This window comes from Malaclemys terrapin, chromosome 3 (assembly GCF_027887155.1).
Source record: "Malaclemys terrapin pileata isolate rMalTer1 chromosome 3, rMalTer1.hap1, whole genome shotgun sequence".
NCBI lineage: Eukaryota > Metazoa > Chordata > Testudines > Emydidae > Malaclemys > Malaclemys terrapin.
Genome location: NC_071507.1, coordinates 192,315,479 through 192,338,462, shown reverse-complemented (window position 1 = coordinate 192,338,462; position 22,984 = coordinate 192,315,479). Strand labels below are relative to the sequence as shown.

The 22,984-nt window shown below is 43.5% G+C and overlaps 1 protein-coding gene across 1 annotated transcript in view; it reads right to left on the bottom strand.

Annotated features, from left to right (window-relative positions):
• Positions 1-22,984, bottom strand: part of TNFRSF21 (TNF receptor superfamily member 21) — a 69,081-nt gene that overhangs the window by 39,603 nt on the left and 6,494 nt on the right. Inside the window, exons 2-3 of the mRNA XM_054022797.1 lie at positions 8,604-9,258; positions 6,121-6,624 (exon numbers count right to left, since the gene is read on the bottom strand). Of these exons, the coding sequence (XP_053878772.1) occupies positions 6,121-6,624; positions 8,604-9,258 (1,159 nt within the window). The remainder of the gene's footprint in view (positions 1-6,120; positions 6,625-8,603; positions 9,259-22,984) is intronic.

The window sequence follows — 22,984 nt, the reverse complement described above, 5'->3', positions numbered from 1 at the left end:
CTAGATACTGTGCTCCTGAATTCAGGATTGCCCTAAAATATACATAAACCACATCATTAAGGAACCAGTTTGGAAGTAGGTTACATATCCAACTATTTAGTCCACTAAGGAAGGAAAGGAGACTGCCATTTTGTAAACTACAGCTATACTTTCAAAGGGCAACTCCATCTATGGTTATATTATTCTTCAGCCATTCACGTAAAGGTGGATTTAGTGTAGTCTGTATGGAAAGTTAGCAAATAATGCAAAAACACATGCCCTAATGCAACAGACAACAGAAGTGTTTTAAGGTCAAGAACATGACAGTGCAGCTGCACTGATATTATTTGGATGCATGAAACACATACTTGCTTGTTTCTGTGTTTGCAAGTTCCATGTCACTATTCCCCCCCCAGTAAGCTAGCAGACTGCTAGAAACCTTCATGTAACTTGGGCCACAAGGTAGAAGATGCAAGGCTTTTGGGGAAAGAGGACCCTTTGTTTTCCTCGTTTCAACATTAAATGTAGTCAGTCCACTGTTTCAAACTAACCTTTTCAAAGTCAACCCTGTTGATGTAGGAGGTTTACTGGTAAAATGTGTACAAGAGTATTCCCACAAAAACACATGCACTTATGGCACTGAACTGACTTCTTCCCTGCCCTGAAGAGATTGAAATTTTAACAGTCATGGGGAGGAAAGCATAATAAAAACAGAGTGATTGACCACTGTATCTGGCACACATCTGGTAAGATCCAAGGGCTCTGTGTTTAGACTATAGCGTACGGTTAATTAAGGAAATGAGGCCAGGCAACAGAGTAAAGGATAACTGCTAGCAAGTGGTGTAAGATTACCCAAGAGACTGTACTGCTTGCTATATAACTGCTGAGATGCCAGACACCTACGGTATGTCTACCCTGCTGATGGGAGCGTGCCCCCCAGCCCAGGTAGACACATGCCTAAACTACCATGCTAAAAATAGCAATGTGGATGTTATGGTATAGATTAGCCAGCTAAGTATGGACGACGTGAGGAAGAGGGGATGAGGGGAGGGGTTTGGCAGACTTGTACTTGGGCAGCTAGCCTGTGCGGTGACATACATACTGCTATCTTTAGCACGCTAGCTCACACAAAGCTAGCGTGTGTCTACCACCCCAGCTGGGGGAGATGTTCCAACGGCAGTACGGACACACCACTAGTGTCCGGTGAAGACTGAGGGATGTTCTCTTGATGCACAGCATTTACAGCTGAAGAGGTGCCTCTATAAATAGGCAAAGTCCAATTTCCTAAAATGGAAACAAGAGTACAAATTCCTGCATGGTTAGTGCAAGGTTGAGGTACTTTCAATGACCACAAGCCAGGCAATACTATCCAAGCAGGAAATGAAAAATTTTACAAGCACAAGTCAAGGGACACTTCAGCTAAAGCAAACTGGGGGTCAGGACCCTTTAGGGGGTCGTGAGGTCATTACATGGGGGGGTCCATGAGCGGTCAACCTCCACCCCAAACCCCACTTGCCTACAGCATGTATAATGGTGTTAAATATATTAAAAAGCGTGTTTAATTTATATGGCGGGGGGAGGGGTCGCACTCAGAGGCTTGTGATGTGAAAGGGGCCGCCATTAAAAAAGGTTGAGACCCACTGAGCTAAAGCACAAGTAGGAGAACCAGCATGTAGAGAACCCAGGATTTCATAGAGCTATGATTTCATTACTCATCTAGTTTAAAGAAAGACAGCCAAAGCTTAGCAGACCAGAGAGACATCTGCAGATCATTAAGTTGCAGTTGCCAGAGTAGCAACTGCTTTCAAAGCAGCTCTCCGTTTCTCTCGTCTATTTTGGCAGGTAGACAGACATTAATCCCTGTTCTCAGATACTGCCTGCCAGAGACACATTGAGATTTACATGTATCCACGAAGGCTGTTCCTTCACAGACATAACTTCAAGGGCTATATTTTGCCATGTGTGTCTATGCCCTTTAGTGAGGTGCTCCAGACTGTCTGTCAGCAGCTCTCTGAAGAGTATAACCTCGCTCTTGTACATGAGACTATCAGGTCACTCAAAAAAAAAAAAAAAAAAAAAATTCCAGATACCTCCCATACAGTTTGTGATTCATTGGGTCCCTTTAATACCCCACCAACAAAACGTATGGTAACTGCAAGAAAAGATTACGGCTTTAAATATGTGCGCTGGCACTTGTTCAGTGGCCAAATCCCACTTACTCACATGAGTAGCCACAGAAATCAATGTGACTGAGTCAACAGCCAGAATTGAGCCTTGTAATTCTATTAATTCAGATGACCAACCTGTCGGGTAAGCTCAGTGACAAGTGTCACACTAGCATGGCTTGAAACCAAAGCATTAGTATGAATAACTAATGTTTACAGCTAAGATGCTAACTATTCATAGTAGCGTTTCCAATAGCAACCTAATTAGTCCTCTTAATATACTGTTACCTGAATTTTACATTTGTATCTGGACTAAGCTCCTCCAAGCAGGGCCTGTACCTGTGTCATCCTGGTAAGGCACCACATAAGCCTGTGGGGATGTATACAGCAAACTCTATTGCTGGATTGAGTTTATGCACTTGCTGCCTCTCTGTTAAACCCAGGCCCAAGTCTAAGGGATCGGAATGACTTCCTCTTTCACAGAATACTTTCAGACTCAGGAAGAAGAGTGTATTTTGAAGAGACAATAAAAGCAATTTTACTTTGATGGCAAAAAAGGCATAATATGCCCTGATTTTACCTAGTGCAGAATATTTGACTTTTAAAAGCCAATGACAAATCTACAATGGTGAAAGAATCCCTGTGCAAAGTGCACTTTTAATTAGGCATGTTGACATGCACTGACAATAGCAGTTATATTTATCAACATTTTGAAGAGTGATACAAGAAAGGAACGTTTAAAGCACAGGTGTGATCTGATTAGGCAACTATGGAGAAAAGGCACTTACTCAGATCGGATCCCTTTCCAGCCTGCTTACATGGGGAACAGATTTTACGCCAAAGCACTGTCAAGCCAGCACAGCGATGAACAAGCAAGCAGGATGCTGTTCTGGCTCACTATATCAAAGGAAACTCTATCCAAGTCTGAACTACAGAAACGTTATTCCTGGTTTGTGCTACACCAGGAAGAACCCAGCTCGACTTTCCGATTCCAGCTTGAGTTTGCAGGGCTGGCAATTAAGAAAGCATTTATACTTGATAGTGGTTCACATGAGATAGTAATTAAAAATATGGAATACCAATACACCAGATCACACACTGTTACGACTGTGGGGCAGCTGGGCCAAACCTGAGTGGCACTGCAACCTTGTGTGGCTGGTCACAAGACCCAGAGTGGAGAGCCCAGGCCCAGCCTTCTGGGACACGAGCTACTGCTGTGGGGTGGGCTAACTTTCCAATCCCCTCCCTCCAAGGGCCTCCCCCTCCGCACCAGGCCAGGATTAGGGTTGCGATGCCGGGGTGGACAGAGCATACATATAATTGTGGGTTGCAAAAACACACAAAATGCAGTTGGAGTGTCACCTTAGTAAAAAGTTTGGGAAACACTGATCTAACGATCTGAGCCACAGAACCGGGAGCCGGGAATAGCAGAGTTCTTTCTAGGCCTCGCTCGGATACTAACCAGCTGCCAGGCCTTGGGCAAACAAAACCATCTGCTTGTCTCCTTGTATCTGTTCCCTAAAATGGAGAGTATTTAACTCTGAGGGGACTTGTAAGGATAAAGACTTTAAAGAACACTTCATTGTCTAAGTGCTGGAAAAAGCACCCTGCAGTAATTGGATTAAAGGATTTTTAAAAAGACAGCTGCTAACAAAGCTACTGAATCTTATACAACTCTTTTCTTACCATTTTAATGAAGCCCCTGAGTTGGAGTGTTGCAGATCTAATTTATCCTTATTTATAAAACCTACTATGGCAGTTTCTCCATAGCACTGAAGTCTCAATACTCCCGTGAGGTGGGGAAGCGCTATAGTTAAACAAACTGAGGTATGATTAAGCAGTTGGCCCAAGATCAGACAGGAAACAGAACCCGGGCTCCTAGGTCTGTCTTGTTCCATAATCAGAAGGCAATCTTTCTTCCCTTGTGCAGAGAATTGGATTTAACTGGTTTTAAGATCTGCCGCTAAAGACTGTGTATATAGTATCTAGACTCTCTTGGTGCAGTCCAGATATTGATCTATTTTGATTTTTTCCCCACAATATTCCTTTAATCTTTGCAAGTACATCAATCCCCATCATCCACCACTCCAAAAACTGCATAGCTTGCAAAACCCTCAACAAAAATAGAGAAGTGACGCATATCTTGTGTGGTCCAGATCTTGCAAATGTCAAGTTCTGCACTGAATTTTACGAAGCAAAATTGTAGCTTCGTAAAACACAACATAGCTACACAAGACTTAGACCATCACAACGCTCAACACAATTCAAATTATTAAAACAATCTTATTGTCTGGGACAACCTAGGTTTATAAATTAGTGAAAAGCAATTGTTAGCCAGACAGACTTTAACCTTACCTAACCTTGAGGTGCAGTGATCTACTGTTACGCCCATCCTGAGGCTGAAAATGACAACAAAAGCTCTCTGCCTCACTCTTCTGCCACTCAGTGCTGTTTACAAGAAATGGAAGACCCATACCTCTGGCTTGTTACTTTGAGGTGCCAGTGAAGGCATTTATCATTGTCACTTGGGCCTCACCTCGTGCACTCCTCCTAAAATACTGTCTATGCTTCCCTACAAGATGCAACATGGGATGCACCTGCTGTTACTCTTGAAATACCAAATAAAATAAGGAGAGATAGGCGGCTACTTTTCAGCTTCTGGTGTTTTAATGGCAGATCAGCAGCTGATCATTGAGAGACAGACAACCACGAGTTAGTTTTAGAAAAACCTTATACTGGATCCAAAAAAAACCTTGGCCAGACACCCAAATCTGATATGTGGAAAGGATTGGTTATGTGAACTTGGAAAAATTATTTTTCAGTCCTGGTCCAGCTGAGAGTTTCTATAGTTTCATCATTAACCTTCTCTTTTACCAGGCCTTTAGTAGAATAACTGATGCTTCTTCCCAGGCACAGCAGATGATCAAAAGTGATGGGGCATTTAACACTGGCAAAATTTATGAAGAGTGTGATGGTGTTACAAATAAAGAATATATCTGCTCCCTTCCCCTCTATCAGCCATTTAGCTGTCTGATTTCAAGTAACAGAATGGTGGCTGTATTTAACGGGACCTGAAGGGGACAGGGGCTGAGTGAGCTACAGTCCCCCTCTTCCCTCCCAGCATGCTCGGCCCGTCCCCAGCTCATTCCACCACGTTTCTGTGATGCCTGTTATATCAATATCTTCATTTAATACCAGGCACTCAAATTCACTCATCTTAGTATTTAAACTTCTAGCATTTGAATACAAGCACATGATTGGAGTCCTGCAAATCCGCAGATCGGATGTAGTTACAAATTTTGAATCTGTGCAGGGTCTAAATATAGGATCTCAAAGGCAGGAAAGTAGTTGTCATAGCCTATGAGGCTGCTTCCTTGCCTTCGAGATCCTATATTCCTTCTCCGCCCGTATACAGAGGGAGGGGAGGTGATAGATCAAGACAGGCAGCAAAATCCCTCATGCTCCTATTGCCGCGGTTTAGGCAGCCAAGCAATTTAGGAAACCTCTCCCGACTTCAATGCCGTACCAGGTGAGTTGGAGAAGGAGGCAGCTGCTTCTGTAAAGCAAGTCAGGAAGCCATACTCAGAAGCGGTCAAAGGATGAGTGACACAGAAGACGTTTCCTCTACCTCCATTTCTGGAGAAACAGAACAGCGAGTGGAGAAAATGGAAGGGAAGCAGACAACAGAGGGGAAGAAGCTGGAGGGAAATGTGTAACCTATGGAGGAATATTTAGTGAGGATCAGGAATGTGAAGATTTGGCTTGCTGTTGATGGACACAGTAGGGTAGAAACTTATGACTGACTCACTAAACATGATGGTTGCAGATCAATGGCATCTGCAACCAACATTTTTAACATGGAAGATGCCTTGAGGAGTTCTGCAGGTAATTAATGGAGAAAGCAAGGGACACAATTTATTCCCTGTATAACTGCTGCATTCCACCTGCAGTTAATTTCTCGGTTGCTATTACTCACCATGCCCATTGCAGTAGTAGATCCACTTCTCTCTGTTCTGGGTTGGAGTAACGGATTTTTTCAGAGCAGCCTTTTCCACAATGGCACTGGGATCTTGCCGAGGACCCTTCTTCAGAGTCCGTGAGCTTTTCCGAATGCTGCACACAACTATAACCACGAGAACTAGCAGCAGGAACAGGACGATCATCCACGGTAAGTGTTCATTTATATCAAAATGCTTGTGGGCGTTCTGGCGTGGCGGTCCTCTCTTGGGGGGCACATAGGGGATGCTTGATTTTTCACCGCTTGTCATCTCCAATGCTGGCTGCAGTTTCGGAACTGACTGGCTGTGTTTGTGGTAAAAATTTTGCTGGTGATTGGTAGCCCTGGAGTTTGAGATGGTCACGTTGACACCATCCGTCTCATTATCTGAGGTTTCATTGTAAATGTCTGTTGGGTCGATCGTGCCGTTGTACACATTTGGTCTATGAGAGGCAGCAAAGCTGGAAACTGAAGTGTTGACACCTGTGAACAACAGAGAAATTGAGGACCCTGGGGGGTGAGGAGGGGTTGTTTCTTTTTTTAAATCTTAAGCCACACAAAAACCCCACAATTGGAATAGTCATAGCATGCTTCCTTTCAAAGTGCAAAAACACAGACTTTGAGGGGCTTCTACTTGTCTAGGACATTGAGATTCAGTTTTAACTACATAAGAAATAAGAACACCACAAAGTTTGTGTCTTACACACCAGTCCGCTCACCTTATCTCTAATTACTTTGGCTTACTTGGTTAGACATTGGATTTGTGGCAACTCCTCATTAAAGACTGCTGGGTGATGAGAGGGATGTTATCAATTTATATTCAGCCCAAGTTTTAGACTGTTTTTTAGAAACGAAACCATGCAGCTTTTAGAGAGTTTAAGGTCAACAGGAAAGCTTCTAAACCACTAATGAGTTCTCCCATAACGTTTGTAACCCAAATATTGCAGTAGTTAAAATTAAACTGAAACCGACTTAACTGATTTTGGTAAGAGAAATGCAGAAAGTAAAACATCATAAATAGCTGCAGGAAAATTATCCATTTCAGGAGCCTAGTTGTTCTTATGAGGCTTGAGATTCCTTGTCCACAAAGTATGACTTTTAAATTGAGTATGTTCCTTTTAGGTGTATTTTCCTTACTCATCTCTCAGTTATTTTTATATCATGAATAGATTTATGCATTAGTGGTAGCCCTAGAGTTTTAGTCAATTTTATGAATAAAAAGCCTTGTAAAAGAAGAGCAAAGACTAGCATAGCAGGGACTGTAGAGTACTCACAAGGCTAGTATTCCTGAGATTGTTTCTATTCCCAGTCCTGCCAGTAACTGGCTGTAACTTTTTGCAGTCATTTAAACTCTGCTTCAGTTTGTCTGCAAACTGGATATGAATCTTGTCCACATTTGAGAGCTACAAATTAAAACCTTCGTAATTATTAAGGATTCAACTGGAGAGAAAATTTAAACATAATGGACGAGGTTTGAGTGTGACGAGCAATTTGGGGTGCGTCAATATGAGAATGTCCAATTTCAGAGCTGTTAACGAGGCCTAACTTTCAGGCAGCACTGAGCACCTACCCTCTAAATATCAGGTCCCTTTAAGGCATCTCAAATTGAGCAGCCCAACCACTGACACCCTCAAAATAATCACTTCTGAAAAGTCTCAGCTAAACGCACTCGGAGTTCAGTTTTTTTGTATATTGCTCAGCTTTACTCTGCTAAGTCACTGAGGAATTCTTTTGTATATACACCTCTACCCCGATATAACGCGACCCGATATAACACGAATTCGGATATAACGCGGTAAAGCAGCGCTCGGGTGGGGGGGGGGGGGGGAGGGGCGGGGCTGCGCACTCCGGCAGATCAAAGCAAGTTCGATATAACACGGTTTCACCTATAACGTGGTAAGATTTTAACTATTTGATAGAGCTTGGGGGCATTTTGTATTGTTGATCATGTTAAAGCAAGTAGAGTGATATAAAATGTGCATTTTCCCTGCCAGCAATGGCTTGTGGAAACCTTAAATAAATAAATAAATAAAAAGATTTAATATAAGGATGTTTCACGCCAGACTTAATGCCCAAACAGCTCATCTTAAGATAGGCCATCATGGTACATATAAAAATACTACTGGAAATGAGATAGTTTCTAGGGTGTTACAGTTTCAAGCTTCCAACTCTCCTGCAGAAACCACTGTTGGAACAAGGTCCTCTCTGTTCTAGCATGTTGGTTTAGTACAGATGGGAGTGAACTGCTTTTTAAGTGTGTTCCCAAACTGTGTTACAGCCTTAACGAGCAGCAGTGTAGTTTGAGCCCATCAATGGTGCAAGAGCAAGTGCCCTTTTAACAGCATCAAGGAGCCTAGAGTTTTGCAATTCGGTCCCCCCAACTGAAATAGCTGGATTCTTGCTTCACTGCAGCAACATAACAGGCTTAAATTACAGCTATCTTTTTAGTGGGAAAAATCTACCTTCGGGAAGAAAAGTGGTAGACAGAACTTCATAGTTTACATCATCCTCTTCTGGGCTCACTGAAGACATAACTGTGTTAGGAAGAGATGACAAGAACCCACAGATGTTATCGCTTTCCTTAGTTCCTGTCTTTATCACCACCATATTCTTCCTAAAGCAGTTAGTGAATGTTTTGCATCTTATCACACTGGAAGGCACATCAGAAAAGGTACCACGAGGGCATGGTTTACATCTAACATCTTCAGTCTCCGTTCCTTTCTTTCGCACACCCCAGCCAACTGGGCAGACTGAATGAGGGACGCAGGTATCATTAAACTGAAAGGTACCAGAGGGGCAAGTGCACTCGCGGTCAGTCAAGGCAGTACAGTGCGTTTTCTCCACCATTGGCAGTTCGCAAGGTTTTCGACAGATGTGGCATCTCTCTATACCATTTTCATGCCTAGTAAAAGTCCCATCTGCACAAGGGCTACACTCTCTTAAGGTTGTCTTTGTACAGTGCTTAGACACATAAGTTCCCGCTGGACATCTGTCACAGATCAGCTCTTTGTTAGTGGCACGGTCTAGGTGGTGATATTTTCCAGAGGAGAGGCTTATGGCATTCTGTTCAGAAGTCAGTTTCAACTGAGCACCAGTGGTGCCAAGAAACACAAGTACCTGAAAGAGAGAAATATGCAAGATATTAATAAATAAAAAGTAACAGTGAGCCCTATAGAAGATCTATCCCTTCACCAACCAGTATTTGGTTAACATTGGAGAGTCAGCCAAGGTAACTTCCTGCTTCTTGTACAGTACTGAGAACAGTCCAGCTGTCCCCAACAATGTTGGGTAGACCGGAGAGGTGGGATAAACCAGGATAAAGTTCTAGTATTCAAGGGAGAAGTGGCCAGTGTGGCTATGGATTTAGCAGAAGGGGATGCAGAGGAGAGAATGGATTTTGAAGATGTAGGATTTAGCCGATGCCTGGATGCAACAAGGAGCAAGCAGACTATAGTCATTTTGATGCTTATAGCACCTTACATTTAGTCTATCTGAACAGCACAGTGTAAGCACTACTTCCTGTCCTTGAAGGGATTACAATTAGCTTGAGAGAAGAGGGATTCCATCAGCACAGCAAACTTTGGGGTGGTGGTGCTCCTACACTGACAGTAGGACTCTTCTGTCAGCATACACTGTGTCTACGCTCTATAGGAAGATGCCAACATAGCTCTGCTGACACAGACGTGCAGGTGTAGTTTCTGAAGTACAGCTATAACTTAAGTTTTAAACAAACTGAACGCCTCTCTACTGGGGGACCATAGCAGATGCTGAGGAAATTGTGCTACGATACAGGGGAGCCCCAAACACAGGGATGGAGAAGTTTACAAACTGATCAGCAATTGGGCCAGAGATTTACATTCATTCATATGCAAGACAGGCAGATCGCCACACTAGAGTGTTTTATAACTGGATTATGTTAAGTTTTTCATACTATAGAATAAGACTCCTGCTAGATAATATGGTTTTGTTTACATATGCCACTATATTAGTGTTTTAACCCCATAATCTACTATGTTAGAGGCATTTCATTAAGATATTGATTTTCAGATGGTCTCAAATGCATTGTGAAGATGAAATAATTTTTTGTTTTTAAAGGGAGGAGAAATGTTACGTCTTATATCGTTAATCACATCCTATGTCTTGCTGTAATCCAGTTCAACGGCATATGGGGCATAGGTTCAATTCCTCATCCCAGTTCTTTGGGCTGATGTTCAAGTTTTTAAGGCACTGACCTGCCATGCAGCAAACTAGGATTTGATTCTGGCTAAACTGGGATTGTGAATCATTCTTCAATAGCTATTTTCACTTTGTGTCCAGGATTTCTTCCTCTACCCACCCCTAGTTGGCTGCCCCAGTTTTCACTCTTCAAGTGCAGGCGAGTGCACCAAGTCTCCTATAGATTTCACATAAAAGGTGCCAACAGAATAAAAAAATCCAATTAGAACTGGAAGAATATCAGTGGGGAAGGCTGTTGCAACACCATACCCCACCACAGGGCATCATGCGATATGTGCAGAGTTCTGGAGGACAACTTTCAAATCGTTACAAAATGGAGAAGTTTGATAAATAAATCTAAGTCAAAATTACTTCAGAATAAAAAGTCAACCTTTTTCAATTTGCTGAGCCCTAAAAAATTTCAAATGGAGGTGCGGACCTCTTTGGAAATCTTAGTGATAGTTTGCAGACCTCCAAGGGTCTGCAGACCACAGATTGAAAGCCACTGTTTTATAGTAACAACCACCTTTTGTGGACCCCTTAGACATGGTCTTCAGACCTCCAGGGGTTTGCAGACCACAGGTTGAAAACCCCCTCCAGGGGTCTGTTTCAGAAATCAAGTTTGGGAGTTCAGTTATTACACTGGTGAAGATTTAATTAAACACTGAAAGGACTACTGGGATTGAGACTAATAAAACCTATGTATTTTCATCTAACAGCTGGGGAAATACATCACTTTGCTGTACTATTTTGTTACTTGCTCTGCTACCTATTCTGGGAAATCAGCCAAGGAGAAATATTTAAAAACCCAACAAACATGACTCTGCAAAAAGGATACCAGTGGAAGAGCAAATTACACTGCATCATTTTTGGTGCAGTCTCCAGCTTCCTGGAAACTTGTATGCTCAGTCTAGCATATTTACATTTCCCCTGCTAAATAATTTATAGCCAAGGCTTTGTACAAAACACATAATATTTTATAAAGGAGCAATTACTTGTGTTCAGAAGTTGACAAGGATGCTTCAGCTAACATGCCAAATATCGTACATCAAACAATTGTTCTGACAGTAAATAAAAGATTGCATAAAATGCTTCTCCCCCTCCCCAATACAGGGGAGGGGGGGGAAAAAGAGGGGGGCTCTTGCTACAGATTGGGAAACCTCCTGCTTAGGCCAACCTAGCTATGTAGCTCAGGAGTGTGAAAAACCTCACACCCTGAAAGATGTACTTAAGTCGATCTAAACCCTGGTATAAATACCACTAGGTTGATAGAAGAATTCCTCTGTCGATCTAACTACCACCTCTCGAGGGGGTGGATTAAAAACCCCTCCTGTTACTGTACAAGTATCTACACTACAGCACTACACTGACACAGTTGCAGGTAAACCCTCAGGGTATGTGTCATAACTATAAAGGGAAGGGTGTAACAGCTCTCCTGTGTACAGTACTATAAAATCCCTCCTGACCAGAGACTCCAAAATCCCTTTACCTGTAAAGGGTTAAGAAGCTCAGGTAACCTGGCTGACACCTGACCCAAAGGACCAATAAGGGGACAAGATACTTTCAAATCTTGGGGAGGCTTTTGTTTGTGCTCTTTGTTTGGGAGTCGTTCGCTCTTGGGACTGAGAGGGACCAGACATCAATCCAGGTTCTCCACATCTTTCTAAACAAGTTTCTCATATTTCAAACTTGTAAGTAAACAGCCACGCAAGAACCTGAGGCTGGAGGGGGGGGGGGTGTCCTCTGAGCTCTTTAAGTTTGATTACCCTGTAAAGTTATTTTCCATACTAATTTTACAGAGATGATTTTGCCCTTTTTCTTTAATTGAATTTCTTAAGAACCTGATTGATTTTTCCTTGTTTTTAGATCCAAGGGGGTTGGATCTTGATCCACCAGGAGTTGGTGGGAGGAAGGAGGGGGGATGGTTAATTTCTCCTTGTTTTTAGATCCAAGGGGGTTGGATCTTGATCCACCAGGAGTTGGTGGGAGGAAGGAGGGGGGATGGTTAATTTCTCCTTGTTTTTAGATCCAAGGGGGTTGGATCTGTATTCACCAGGGAATTGGTGAAGAGTTTCTCAAGGCTTCCCAGGGAAGGGAATAAGCTTTGGGAATGGTGGCAGCGGACCAGATCTAAGCTGGTAGTTAAGCTTAGAAGTTTTCATGCAGGCCCCCACATTTGTACCCTAAAGTTCAGAGTGGGGAAGCAGCCTTGACAGTATGTCTACACTATGGAGACTATAAATGCAACCTACAAGGGGTTTTATCTGTTGGCGAAGGAACACCCCCGCCCCACAGCTCAACTGGTCCAACCAATATTGATCTGCCTTTGGTTTGCTGCCCTTCTGGCTCCAGCAGGAGGAAAAAGGGTTGCTTCGCTCTTTCAGATTATGTATTTATTAACAGGGTTTGAAATCTAGCTCATCCAGGGAAGAGTTTTGGGCCAGGCACATGGTGCCAGACTTCTTCCCTGGAGAGAGAAGCAGAGGGGCTGCAGTTTTGCTGGGGGCGGGGGCATGAAGATTTCAGAGTGCTGCAAGACATGCTGTTTCTTTAAGAGAGGGACCAGCTGCAGGTGGTGTCAAGGGCTTTCTACATCTCACACAGCTCTGCTGCACAGGAGGATAGGGCAAAATTGGGGGTGGGGGGGAGGGTGACACATGGAGAGGCTCAGTGGATTTCTTGAGGTGGTGAAGATACATCCATTTCCTGGACACTACTGTGCTAATAAGCGATGGCCACATAAATACCACCCTATACCGGAAACCTACTGACCGCTACACTTACCTACATGCCTCCAGCTTCCATCCAGGACACACCACACGGTCCATTGTCTACAGCCAAGCTCTAAGATATAACCACATTTGCTCTAATCCCTCAGATAGAGACAAGCACCTACAAGATCTCTATCAAGCATTCTTAAAACTACAATGCCCACCTGCTGAAGTGAAAAAACAGGTTGACAGAGCCAGACGAGTACCCAGAAGTCACCTCCTACAAGACAGGGCCAACAAAGAAAATAACAGAACACTACTAGCTGTCACCTTCAGCCCCCAACTAAAACCTCTCCAGCACATCAGAGATCTACAACCTATCCTGAAAGATGATCCTTTACTCTCACAGATCTTGGGAGACAGACCTGTCCTCGCTTACAGACAACCCCCCAACCTAAAGCAAATACTCACCAGTAACCACACATCACTGAACAAAAACACTGACCCAGGAACCTATCCTTGTAACAAATCCCGATGTCAACTCTGTCCACATAACTATTCAAGTGACTTCATCATAGGACCTAATCACATCAGCCATACCATCAGGGGCTCGTTCACCTGCACATCTACCAATGTGATATGCCATCATGTGCCAGCAATGCCCCTCTGCCATGTACATTGGCCAAACCAGACAGTCTCTACGCAAAAGAATTAATGGACACAAATCTGACATCAGGAATCATAATACTCAAAAACCAGTGGGAGAACACTTTAACCTGTCTGGTCATTCTATGACAGATCTGCGGGTGGCTATCTTAAAACAGAAAAATTTCAAAAACAGACTCCAACGAGAGACTGCTGAGCTGGAATTGATATGCAAACTAGACACAATCAACTCAGGATTAAATAAGGACTGGGAATGGCTGGGCCATTACAAACGTTGAATCTATCTCCCCTTGTAAGTATTCTCACACTTGCTTCTTATCAAACTGTCTGTACTGAGCTATCTTGATTATCACTTCAAAAGTTTTTTTCTCTTACTTAATTGGCCTCTCAAAGTTGGTAAGACAACTCCCACCCGTTCATGCTCTCTGTATGTGTGTATATATTTCTCCTCAATATATGTTTCACTCTATATGCATCCGAAGAAGTGGGTTGTAGCCCACGAAAACTTATGCTCTAATAAATTTGTTAGTCTCTAAAGTGCCACAAGTACTCCAGTTCTTTTTGAAGATACATAGTCATCTGTTTTCTAACCCATTCTGATCACTTTAAATGTCTACCATTTTCTCCTCACTGTGGTAATTTTCTATAAAATACTCAGATAATTAAACCCAAATGAACCAACACCAGTAATTTCCAGTAGGCGTTACACTAGGACAACAGGGCAGAATTTGGCTCAGAGCCATTTTGTAACTACTTGTGGTTTAACTATACAGGATTTATCACATTAGCAGACAGTGAGAGCCTGCCTGATCCCATTAACATCCTACCCCATCAAAGTGGCACTAGCAAACCACAGTAGGTTAAAATCAGCCGGTCAAGTAACCTGTCACACACCTGTGTGTGACTCTTAAAGGCGCATTACAATTGCAATGCCTCTCAATCCGGACAATTCACATGTGTGTGTGGGCATCAAAGAGATGTTAAAAGGGCTAGGCCCATTCATTTGTGTTGATAAGAGATCAAGGAAGAGGCTGTGCATAGGTTTTCCTCTGTCTATATCCTGTAGCTCTAATTAATCTTAAGATCAAAGATGTGTATATACTGCATGAATCTAATGAATATTACCTACATTGTCTCCAGCTTATCTACCCCTGTTATGAACGATCAGCAATTGCCTTTTGTATATCAGTGCAGCTGGATTATCTTTGTATGCATAGGAAATAGAATGTTAACTTCAAAGGGTGGGTCCTTCTGGACTCAACAATGAGGAATCTGGACACATGCTGTGCTCAAAACGCTTGGCAGCCGGTTTCAGCTATAAAAGAAAAACCGTGGGCTTGATCTTGCCATCTCTGGTCTGCTGAACTTTAACAGGGAAAGTCTGAGCCATTGGATGCAGAGCCCCAAGTAATTACTTGGGACGCTCTGAGAGCTCCATGGAAAACACGACATCTAAACTGTCATTTGAACTTGGACTCCAATCTTTTGATGAACCAGAGAGACTCATTACAAACTGGCAGATTTAACATCACTGTTATTATCCTGAACTACAAATTCTGAAATCAACTGTAATGTATAGGATTCATTTTAACCTCTTAATAACGGTCTTCCTTTAGATTCAGAGGGGTAGCAGTATTAGTCTGAATCTGTAAAAAGCAACAGAGGGTCCTGTGGCACCTTTAAGACTAACAGAAGTATTGGAGCATAAGCTTTTGTGGGTGAATTCCCGCTTCCTTTTGCTTGTAGTTACTGGCTACCAACATGGTTTTTGGGTAAGATCTGAAGTACATTTTGATCTGGGGAGTGCGTCTGGCTCTTTGGAACTGGAAGAACCGAATATATGTGATTCTTGGTTTTAATGATCATTTATCACAGAAGTCTGGTTTGTCTGGGCAGTACGTAAGAGGCTAGAGGGCCTGAAGGGGACTGTCTGTGGCTTCATAATAACCAGTACAGTATTTTGGAAGCACACATTTGTTATTGGCTTGGTGAAATCTTATGCTAGAATGTACCACCAGTTTGAGGTACCTGTCCTATATTTTGGCAGTCTGACAAGAGATTGGCACTCTCAGCTGTTTTCCACACCAAGCAGCATGACAGAAGGTCTCCCCTCTCCCCCTGTTTAATTGCCACTGCAAACAATGGGGTGGGGAGGATCCCCAAATGGCAGGTTTGCAGAACTGAGCCTAAAGTAAGTATCCATGTCAGGAGGGGCAACAAAAGCACAATCATGTTCCAAGCAGACGTGTTTAAAAAAATAAATAAATGCTGCTTATAGTTTATCCCAGTGTTAAGAGGTACTTTAGGTTTACCAGATTTTCAGCTCAGTCTCAGGACAGCAGGTTTAGAAAATCTCGATCACTAACATTTGTATTGCTTTAGTTAAGGCTACAGTTCCCGTTTTAAGGAGGGACTCTGTCAACATTCATCTGAAGATGCTGTGCCTCCTACAGTAACATTAGTGAATCTCTTTGGTTTTTGTGCGTTTGACAGCACTTTTGCATATAATTAGTTTCACTCTCTCCCTGCTGTACAGTGAGCTTCTCCTTTGCTGGAAGTACCTTAGAAACAGGGAAGAAGAAAAAACCCTTAGAAGTTTTTTGGGGATAATTTTTAGAAGTAGGTTCTCAAGACATACAGTTCAGCAGGAGAGATCAGAAATCAGATTTTTTTAAAAAGTAAATTTCCAGAAATTTTGAATCACAGAATCAGAGTTAGAAGGGGCCGCAAGGTCCTCTAGTCTAACAGTGTCCCTTTAATATACTGTAACCGAGCGCCATTTGCTGACAGCTAAAAAAAGGGACAAGAGTTTGAGTCCACTTGAATCGAATCTCTTCGGTTGTTGTCAGATTGCACAGATGCCAAATACAAATTTTGATCATCAGCAATGAATATGCTCAAGTTGATTTGATTTTTTTTAATAGGAGTGCATGGTGAGCTTCTAGCTCATATAGTATTTTGAATCTTCCATAGCTTTAATTTTTTTTAATAAGCAGAAGTGTTAAAGCAATGACAACAAGAAGAGCCAAGAATTTCAGAGTTAAGGCTGACTTGAGGCTGTAATTGTCATACCACAGTAAAGACGAGGCAAGAGCAGAACATACCTCTAAACAGTCCTGGGAGTGTCCAGCTTTGACCCGTGTCCCCCCCCCCCCAACTCCTCATTCCTGGTTCAAGTGGCTCTTGTCCCATGCAGCTTTGCTGTAATGTTTGAAGTGGGGAGCTGAGATCAACCTGGCTCCTGCTGCATAGGGTCACAACATCACAGAGATTTGGCCCAGCCGCTCCATCCTTAAGTTGCAATGCCACCCCGCGTGCTGGGGTCAGGTTCCAGTACCTGAAGCCAAGCCCAGACAGCCCGCTCCACTGCAGGGTGGGCGCTCTCTCTACAACCCCTCCCCTGATCCTCAGGGCAAGACCCATCCTACTTTAGCCAGTGGAAATGTTAGGAGGTATGGCACAATAAGTCCAGGACAGGTGGAGTACCACACTTCACCTGAAATCATGCCTACACAGGGAAAACGCTGTGTTAACATACAATGTTCAACTGACCTCGTCCAGGCTAAGAGACAATACAAGCCTTGGGTTACCTAAAGCTTTATTTTGTGTTTCAACATTAAAAGGCAACTTTTGTATTCTTATTCCAACCTAGAGCCACCCCAAAAACCAGGAGAGATCAACTAGTGTGAGCACAAACAAGAGACTAATAGGACACTTACAATTTGTTTCACAATATGTATCTAAAGTAGGGCTGTCAAATAATCGCAGTTAACGCAAGCGATTAACTCAAAAAATTAATCACAATTAATCAGTTTTAAATCGCACTGTTAAACAATAGACTACCACTTGAAATTTATTAAATATTTTTGGATTTTTTCCACATTTTCAAATATATTGATTTCAATTACAACACAGAATAAAAATGTACACTGCTCACTTTATATTACTTTTGATTATCATTTTTACAGTGCAAATATTTGCACACAAAAAACAGTATTTCTCAATTCACCTCATACAAGTACAGTAGTGCAATCTCTATTGTGAAAGTGCAACTTACAAATGTAGATTTTTTTTTGTTATATAACTGCATTCAAAAACAAAACAACGCAAAACTTTAGAGCTTACAAATCCACCCAGTCCTACTTTTCATTCAGCCAATCACTAAGACAAACAAGTTTGTTAACATTTATGAGAGATAACGCTGTGAACTTCCTATTTACGTCACCATTCTAGAGGACATGCTTCCATGCTGATGACGCTCCTTAAAAAAAAAAAAACAATGTGTTAACTAAACTTGTTACTGAACTCCTTGGGGGAGAATTGTATGCAGGTAAAACAAAGAGCAAAAGACATTCTGCCATATATTTCATATAATAGCAATCTCGGATGATGACTCAGCACATGCTCATTTTAAAAACACTTTCACTGCAGATTTGACAAAATGCAAAGAAGGTACCAATGTGAGATTTTTAAAGATAGCTACAGCAACTCAACCCAAGATTTAAGATTCTGAAGTGCCTTTCAAAATCTGAGAGGGATGAGGTGTGGAGCATGCTTTCAGAAGTCGCGAAAGAGCAACACTCTGATGCTGAAACTACTGCACCCGAATCACCAAAAAAGAAAATCAACCTTGTGCTGGTGGCATCTGACTCAGATTATCAAAATGAACATGCGTCAGTCCGCACTGTTTTGGATTGTTATTGAGCAGAACCCGTTCTCAGCATGAACGAACATCCCCTGGAATGGTGGCTGAAGCATGAAGGGGCATACGAATGTTTAGCATATCTGGCACGTAAATACCTTGCAATGCTGGCTAGAAGGTATCATGAGAATACCTGTTCTTACTTTCAGGTGACATTGAACAAGAAGCGGGCAGCATTATCGCCTGCAAATGTAAACAAACTTGTTTGTCTGAGCGATTGGCTGAACAAGAAATAGGACTGAGTGGACTTTTAGGATCTAAAGTTATACATTGTTTTGTTTTTGAATGCAGTTTTTTTTGTACATAATTCTACATTTGTAAGTTCAACTTTCATGATAAAGTGATTGCACTACAGTACTTGTAATGGGGAATCTGAAAAATACTATTTCTTTTGTTTTTTTACAATGCAAATATTTGTAATAAAAAATAAATATAAAGTGAGCATTGTATGCTTTGTATTCTGTGTTATAATTTAAATCAATATATTTAAAAATGTAAACATCCCAAAATATTTAAATAAATTGTATTTTATTGTTTAATCGCATGCGTAATTTCTTTAATCATGTGCTTAATCCTACTTAATTTTTTAATCGCTTGACAGCCCCAATCTAAAGCCATTAACATCTGAACCCTGTCAACTAGATCAGAACAGACTATTAACTGGCAAAAAACTTTTAATAAAGGCAGAGTTAAGGTTACTCGGTGACAGCGCAAGTCCTTCCAGAATGTCGAGTTCAGATGAACTCAAACTTCTGAAAACCATGAAATGCAGTATTAAGGTAAACACCCCTACATCCTTAACGCTAGCCCCATGGAGCTGGCAAGAGCCACTGGGAATTATCTGCATCTACTCCAGCTGCATTCACTGTGTTAAGTGTAGTTATATTGAATGGTAGAGGAATTAGTTGGGGCAACTTGAAAGAGCTGTGACATGAGGCTCAGGTGATCAGAAGTCCCGATTTTATAGGGACAGTCCTGATTTTTGGGTCTTTTTCTTACATAGGCTCCTATTACCCCCCAACCTGTGTCCTGATTTTTCATACTTGCTGTCTGGTCACCCTACGAGGCGATCTCATAGTGAGGCGGGATACGAGACTAGACTGTGGTTTTAATAATGAGTAGCGGAAAGTATGGGATTAGATGGTATCCCGTGTGCAAGCCATGAAATGGTTGTTAAATTTTACAATCATGGTATTCTGACGGGGGAATAGGCTCAGTATTTGAGTGTAGAGCATGTGCAGGTAGCACCTGTCCATTAGTGCCAAGGCAGAGTATGTGTGTGTGTTATGGTCATATGGGGCAGTACTCAAAGAGGGCAGAGTTAGGGATATGTAGGCCTACACTTTAGCTCCCTATTTCTTTGTTTTCATCCCTTTCCATATGGGCCATATGGTTGCTATGAGATTCCCTTCTGGTCCTCCCCACCCCCAGTAAATTTTGTTGTAATGGAATGGGGACAAGTCGGGCTCTGAAATGTCTGCAACATGTTAAAAGGGATGATGAGAGGCAGATTTTTCCCCAAAGGTCCTAGTTCATTCTCAGATTTCTGCCCAAGGTGGGTTTTAGCCTTCAAAGTTGCAGGCTCAGAGGTGTTAAGTGGCCCATTCATCTCAATGAGATGTTCTCAGCTGAAAGAATATTGGATGGAAATGAACACAGCCTGAAACAGCAGCTCTGAGACATGTGAACTGCTCTGTTCACGTCAGTGAGTGTTCCCTTCTCCTCTTCCCACTGCTGGAGAGTTTCTGATGTGTATGCAACGGGGCCGGCTTTAGCAGGTGCGGGGCCCCACGCTGGGATGCGAATTGTCTCACCCACACACCCCCTCGCTGTCCCCTTGGATCCCTCTGCAAATCCCCACTCCTCAGCCCCGCCCCATTGGATCCCTCCCCAAATCCCTGCCCTGGCCCCGCCTCTTCCCCAAGCACACACATTCCTCCTCCTCACCCCTCCCTCCCAGGCTTGCGCTGATCAGCTGTATGGCGGCACAATTGCTGGGGGGGGGGAAGCAGGACTCTGCTCCCCCCCCCCATCCCGCTCCCCCAGCAGCCCTGGACATTGCAAGGCCCTCTTAGGCGCAGGGCCCCATTCCGGGGAATCGGCTTAAAGCCGGCCCTGGTGTGCAGTATATCAACTCTTCACCCCAATGTCAGCAGTGTGTTCTTGGTGCATGTGTCAAACCTGCCTGCTCTAAGATCCCCACCCAGAGGGGCACAACTTCCCCAGACATCGGTTCATACGGAGGGGCTCACACCCAGAAAGACAAGCACACACCTCCCCCCCCCCCCAACTGAGAACCTGGTTCACATGAAGGAGGCCAGGGATGGGGCTCAGACCCCCACAGATGTGCAGGGCCCCACAGGTCATGGCAGGCACCCAGGACAGATAGCAGGCTCAGACAGCACTGGGACAGCAGGGACCCCAGATCCAGCTCAGAGGGAGATAGGAGTGGGGCTCAGACCCCTGAAAAACAAGCCCTATCCCCACAGAATTTGACTCTCATCCCCATAGATAGGCAGGGCTCTCCCAGATACTGCTCTACACATGGGGCAGGGAGTGGGGCTCAGACACTCCCAGAAAGGCAAGGCCCCCACATACCAGCTCATATTGGACAGTAAGAGGGGCTCAGACCTCCTGGATCCTGGCATGCGCGCACAGATTCAGACAAGACACCAGCTGGGCTTGAGCTATCCAGCTGGCGTATAACTCTGAGGGCTAAGAATCCTTAACTCCTCAACCTGCGCAGGCTTAGCATAAGCTATCAGAAGTGACAACGGGCTCACGAACGTGTTCCCACACCCAACCAGAGAAGCAAACTCTTTCAAATAATGTTTGATTTGACTTCCCCCGTAGGGCTGGTGGGTGCCATGCACTCTGTTGGAGGTAACCGTCAAGTGTCTGAGATCCTGGTGCAACGATCTGAGCCTTGGTTTGGTCTCTAGCTGTGAGTAAAAATGAAGTGTAAAGAAAAAAAAAAAACTGGTTATTTTTAGGAGCTGTTTCTTTGGAGCCCTGGGTGAAGTAGCCCCAAACTTGGATCGCTAACAAAACCCCGTTCACCATGAGACCACTCAGATTGCATTGAAATTTGGTAATCGTCTAGATTTTAGAGCACTTAGAAGAGCCAAGCTTTAAACAGAAAGCTGGTCTTCATGTTCACTAGAGCAGAGCAATTGCTCTACTGTGACAGTGGACTTGCTTAACTTTAAAACGGGGAAGGGAGCACTCCTGTTTCCCCAGATCAAGAGGGAGAAGTTGTGGAGTTGTATACTATCCCTAGTAGGGCCAGCTAGTTCATTTTTTCAATATAGGAGTGCTCTTCTCATGGCACGTTCAGTCTGGTCCAGTGGATAAAACGCTAGATTGGAGTCCAGGGTCTCTTCTTGGCTCTGCCATCCCTTGCCCAAAGTGACACCTCACCTCTGTGTCCCCTCCCACTCTTATCTTGACAAAGGCCTGGTCTACACTGGACAGCACTAGGTCAACAGAATTCTCCTGGCAAGTTAGCTACCTCCTTCCTCTGGGTGAGGTACAGCAGATATCCCAACAGCAGAACCCCTCCCATCAGCGTAGGTAGTGTCTTCACTGAAATGCTAGAGCAGTACCGCTGCAGCATTTTAAGTGTAGACAAGCCCTAATCTTTAGTGGGAGGACTGTCCCCTATGCTACAGAACAGTGGGGCCCAGGTCTCAACTGAGGTCTCTGTGTACTACTGGAATACAAATAATTGGGATACATTAGTAACAATTATTTTCAGCTTGAAGCCTTTGTATAGACAATTACACTTCTGGGGGAAGAAGGAAGCAGCCCCTGTGTACAGCATTTTTTAATCCACATTTAATCTCTAAATTAAAATAGAGCTAGTAAGTATTAGCAGGGAAAGCATACAGCTGGGATTCTGATAACTTGAGCGCTTGTACCAATTTGCCAGACTGAAAACTCAGCGGTATCAGATACTGCCTAGTCTCCCATTCACCTGTGAATGCACTAACTAGCGTGGAGATAAGAACTCTGAATAGCCCACACGCACAGCCAGTTAGAGGTCGGCAGGTGTGTACCAGAGGGAGCGTAGGCCACCAGTCACAAAAGCTTGAGGTAATGGTTTGGAAGCCAGGGCTGTACAGGGTGTCCAAAAGTTATTCAGTTTTGTTCTCCACACCGGCCCCCAGCGCACAAAGCTAACAATGCTTATGTCACTTAGCTTGTGAAAGATTCAAGTGATGACAATGCGACAGCCAGGAACTACAAAAGGACATTAGTTAAAAATTAAGTCAGTGTTGATAACAGATTCCTCATTCCCATGACTTTCCTTAGTAAGGTCAAAACTCAGATCGAAGTAGCTGACCAAGCTAATACTTCTAATATCAACAGCTGCAGGAGCATGGGCAGAAGGTAGAGCTCCCCTTCAGGGAGGCTACCCTCAGCTCCGCCCCTTCCACCCCTTCTCGCAGCAGGAGCCCCTCACCCCTGCCTCCTTCATGGCTAGAACCCCAGGCAGGCCCCCTCCCCCGACCTGGAGGAGCCCCAAGCCGGCCGAAGCCCCAAGCAC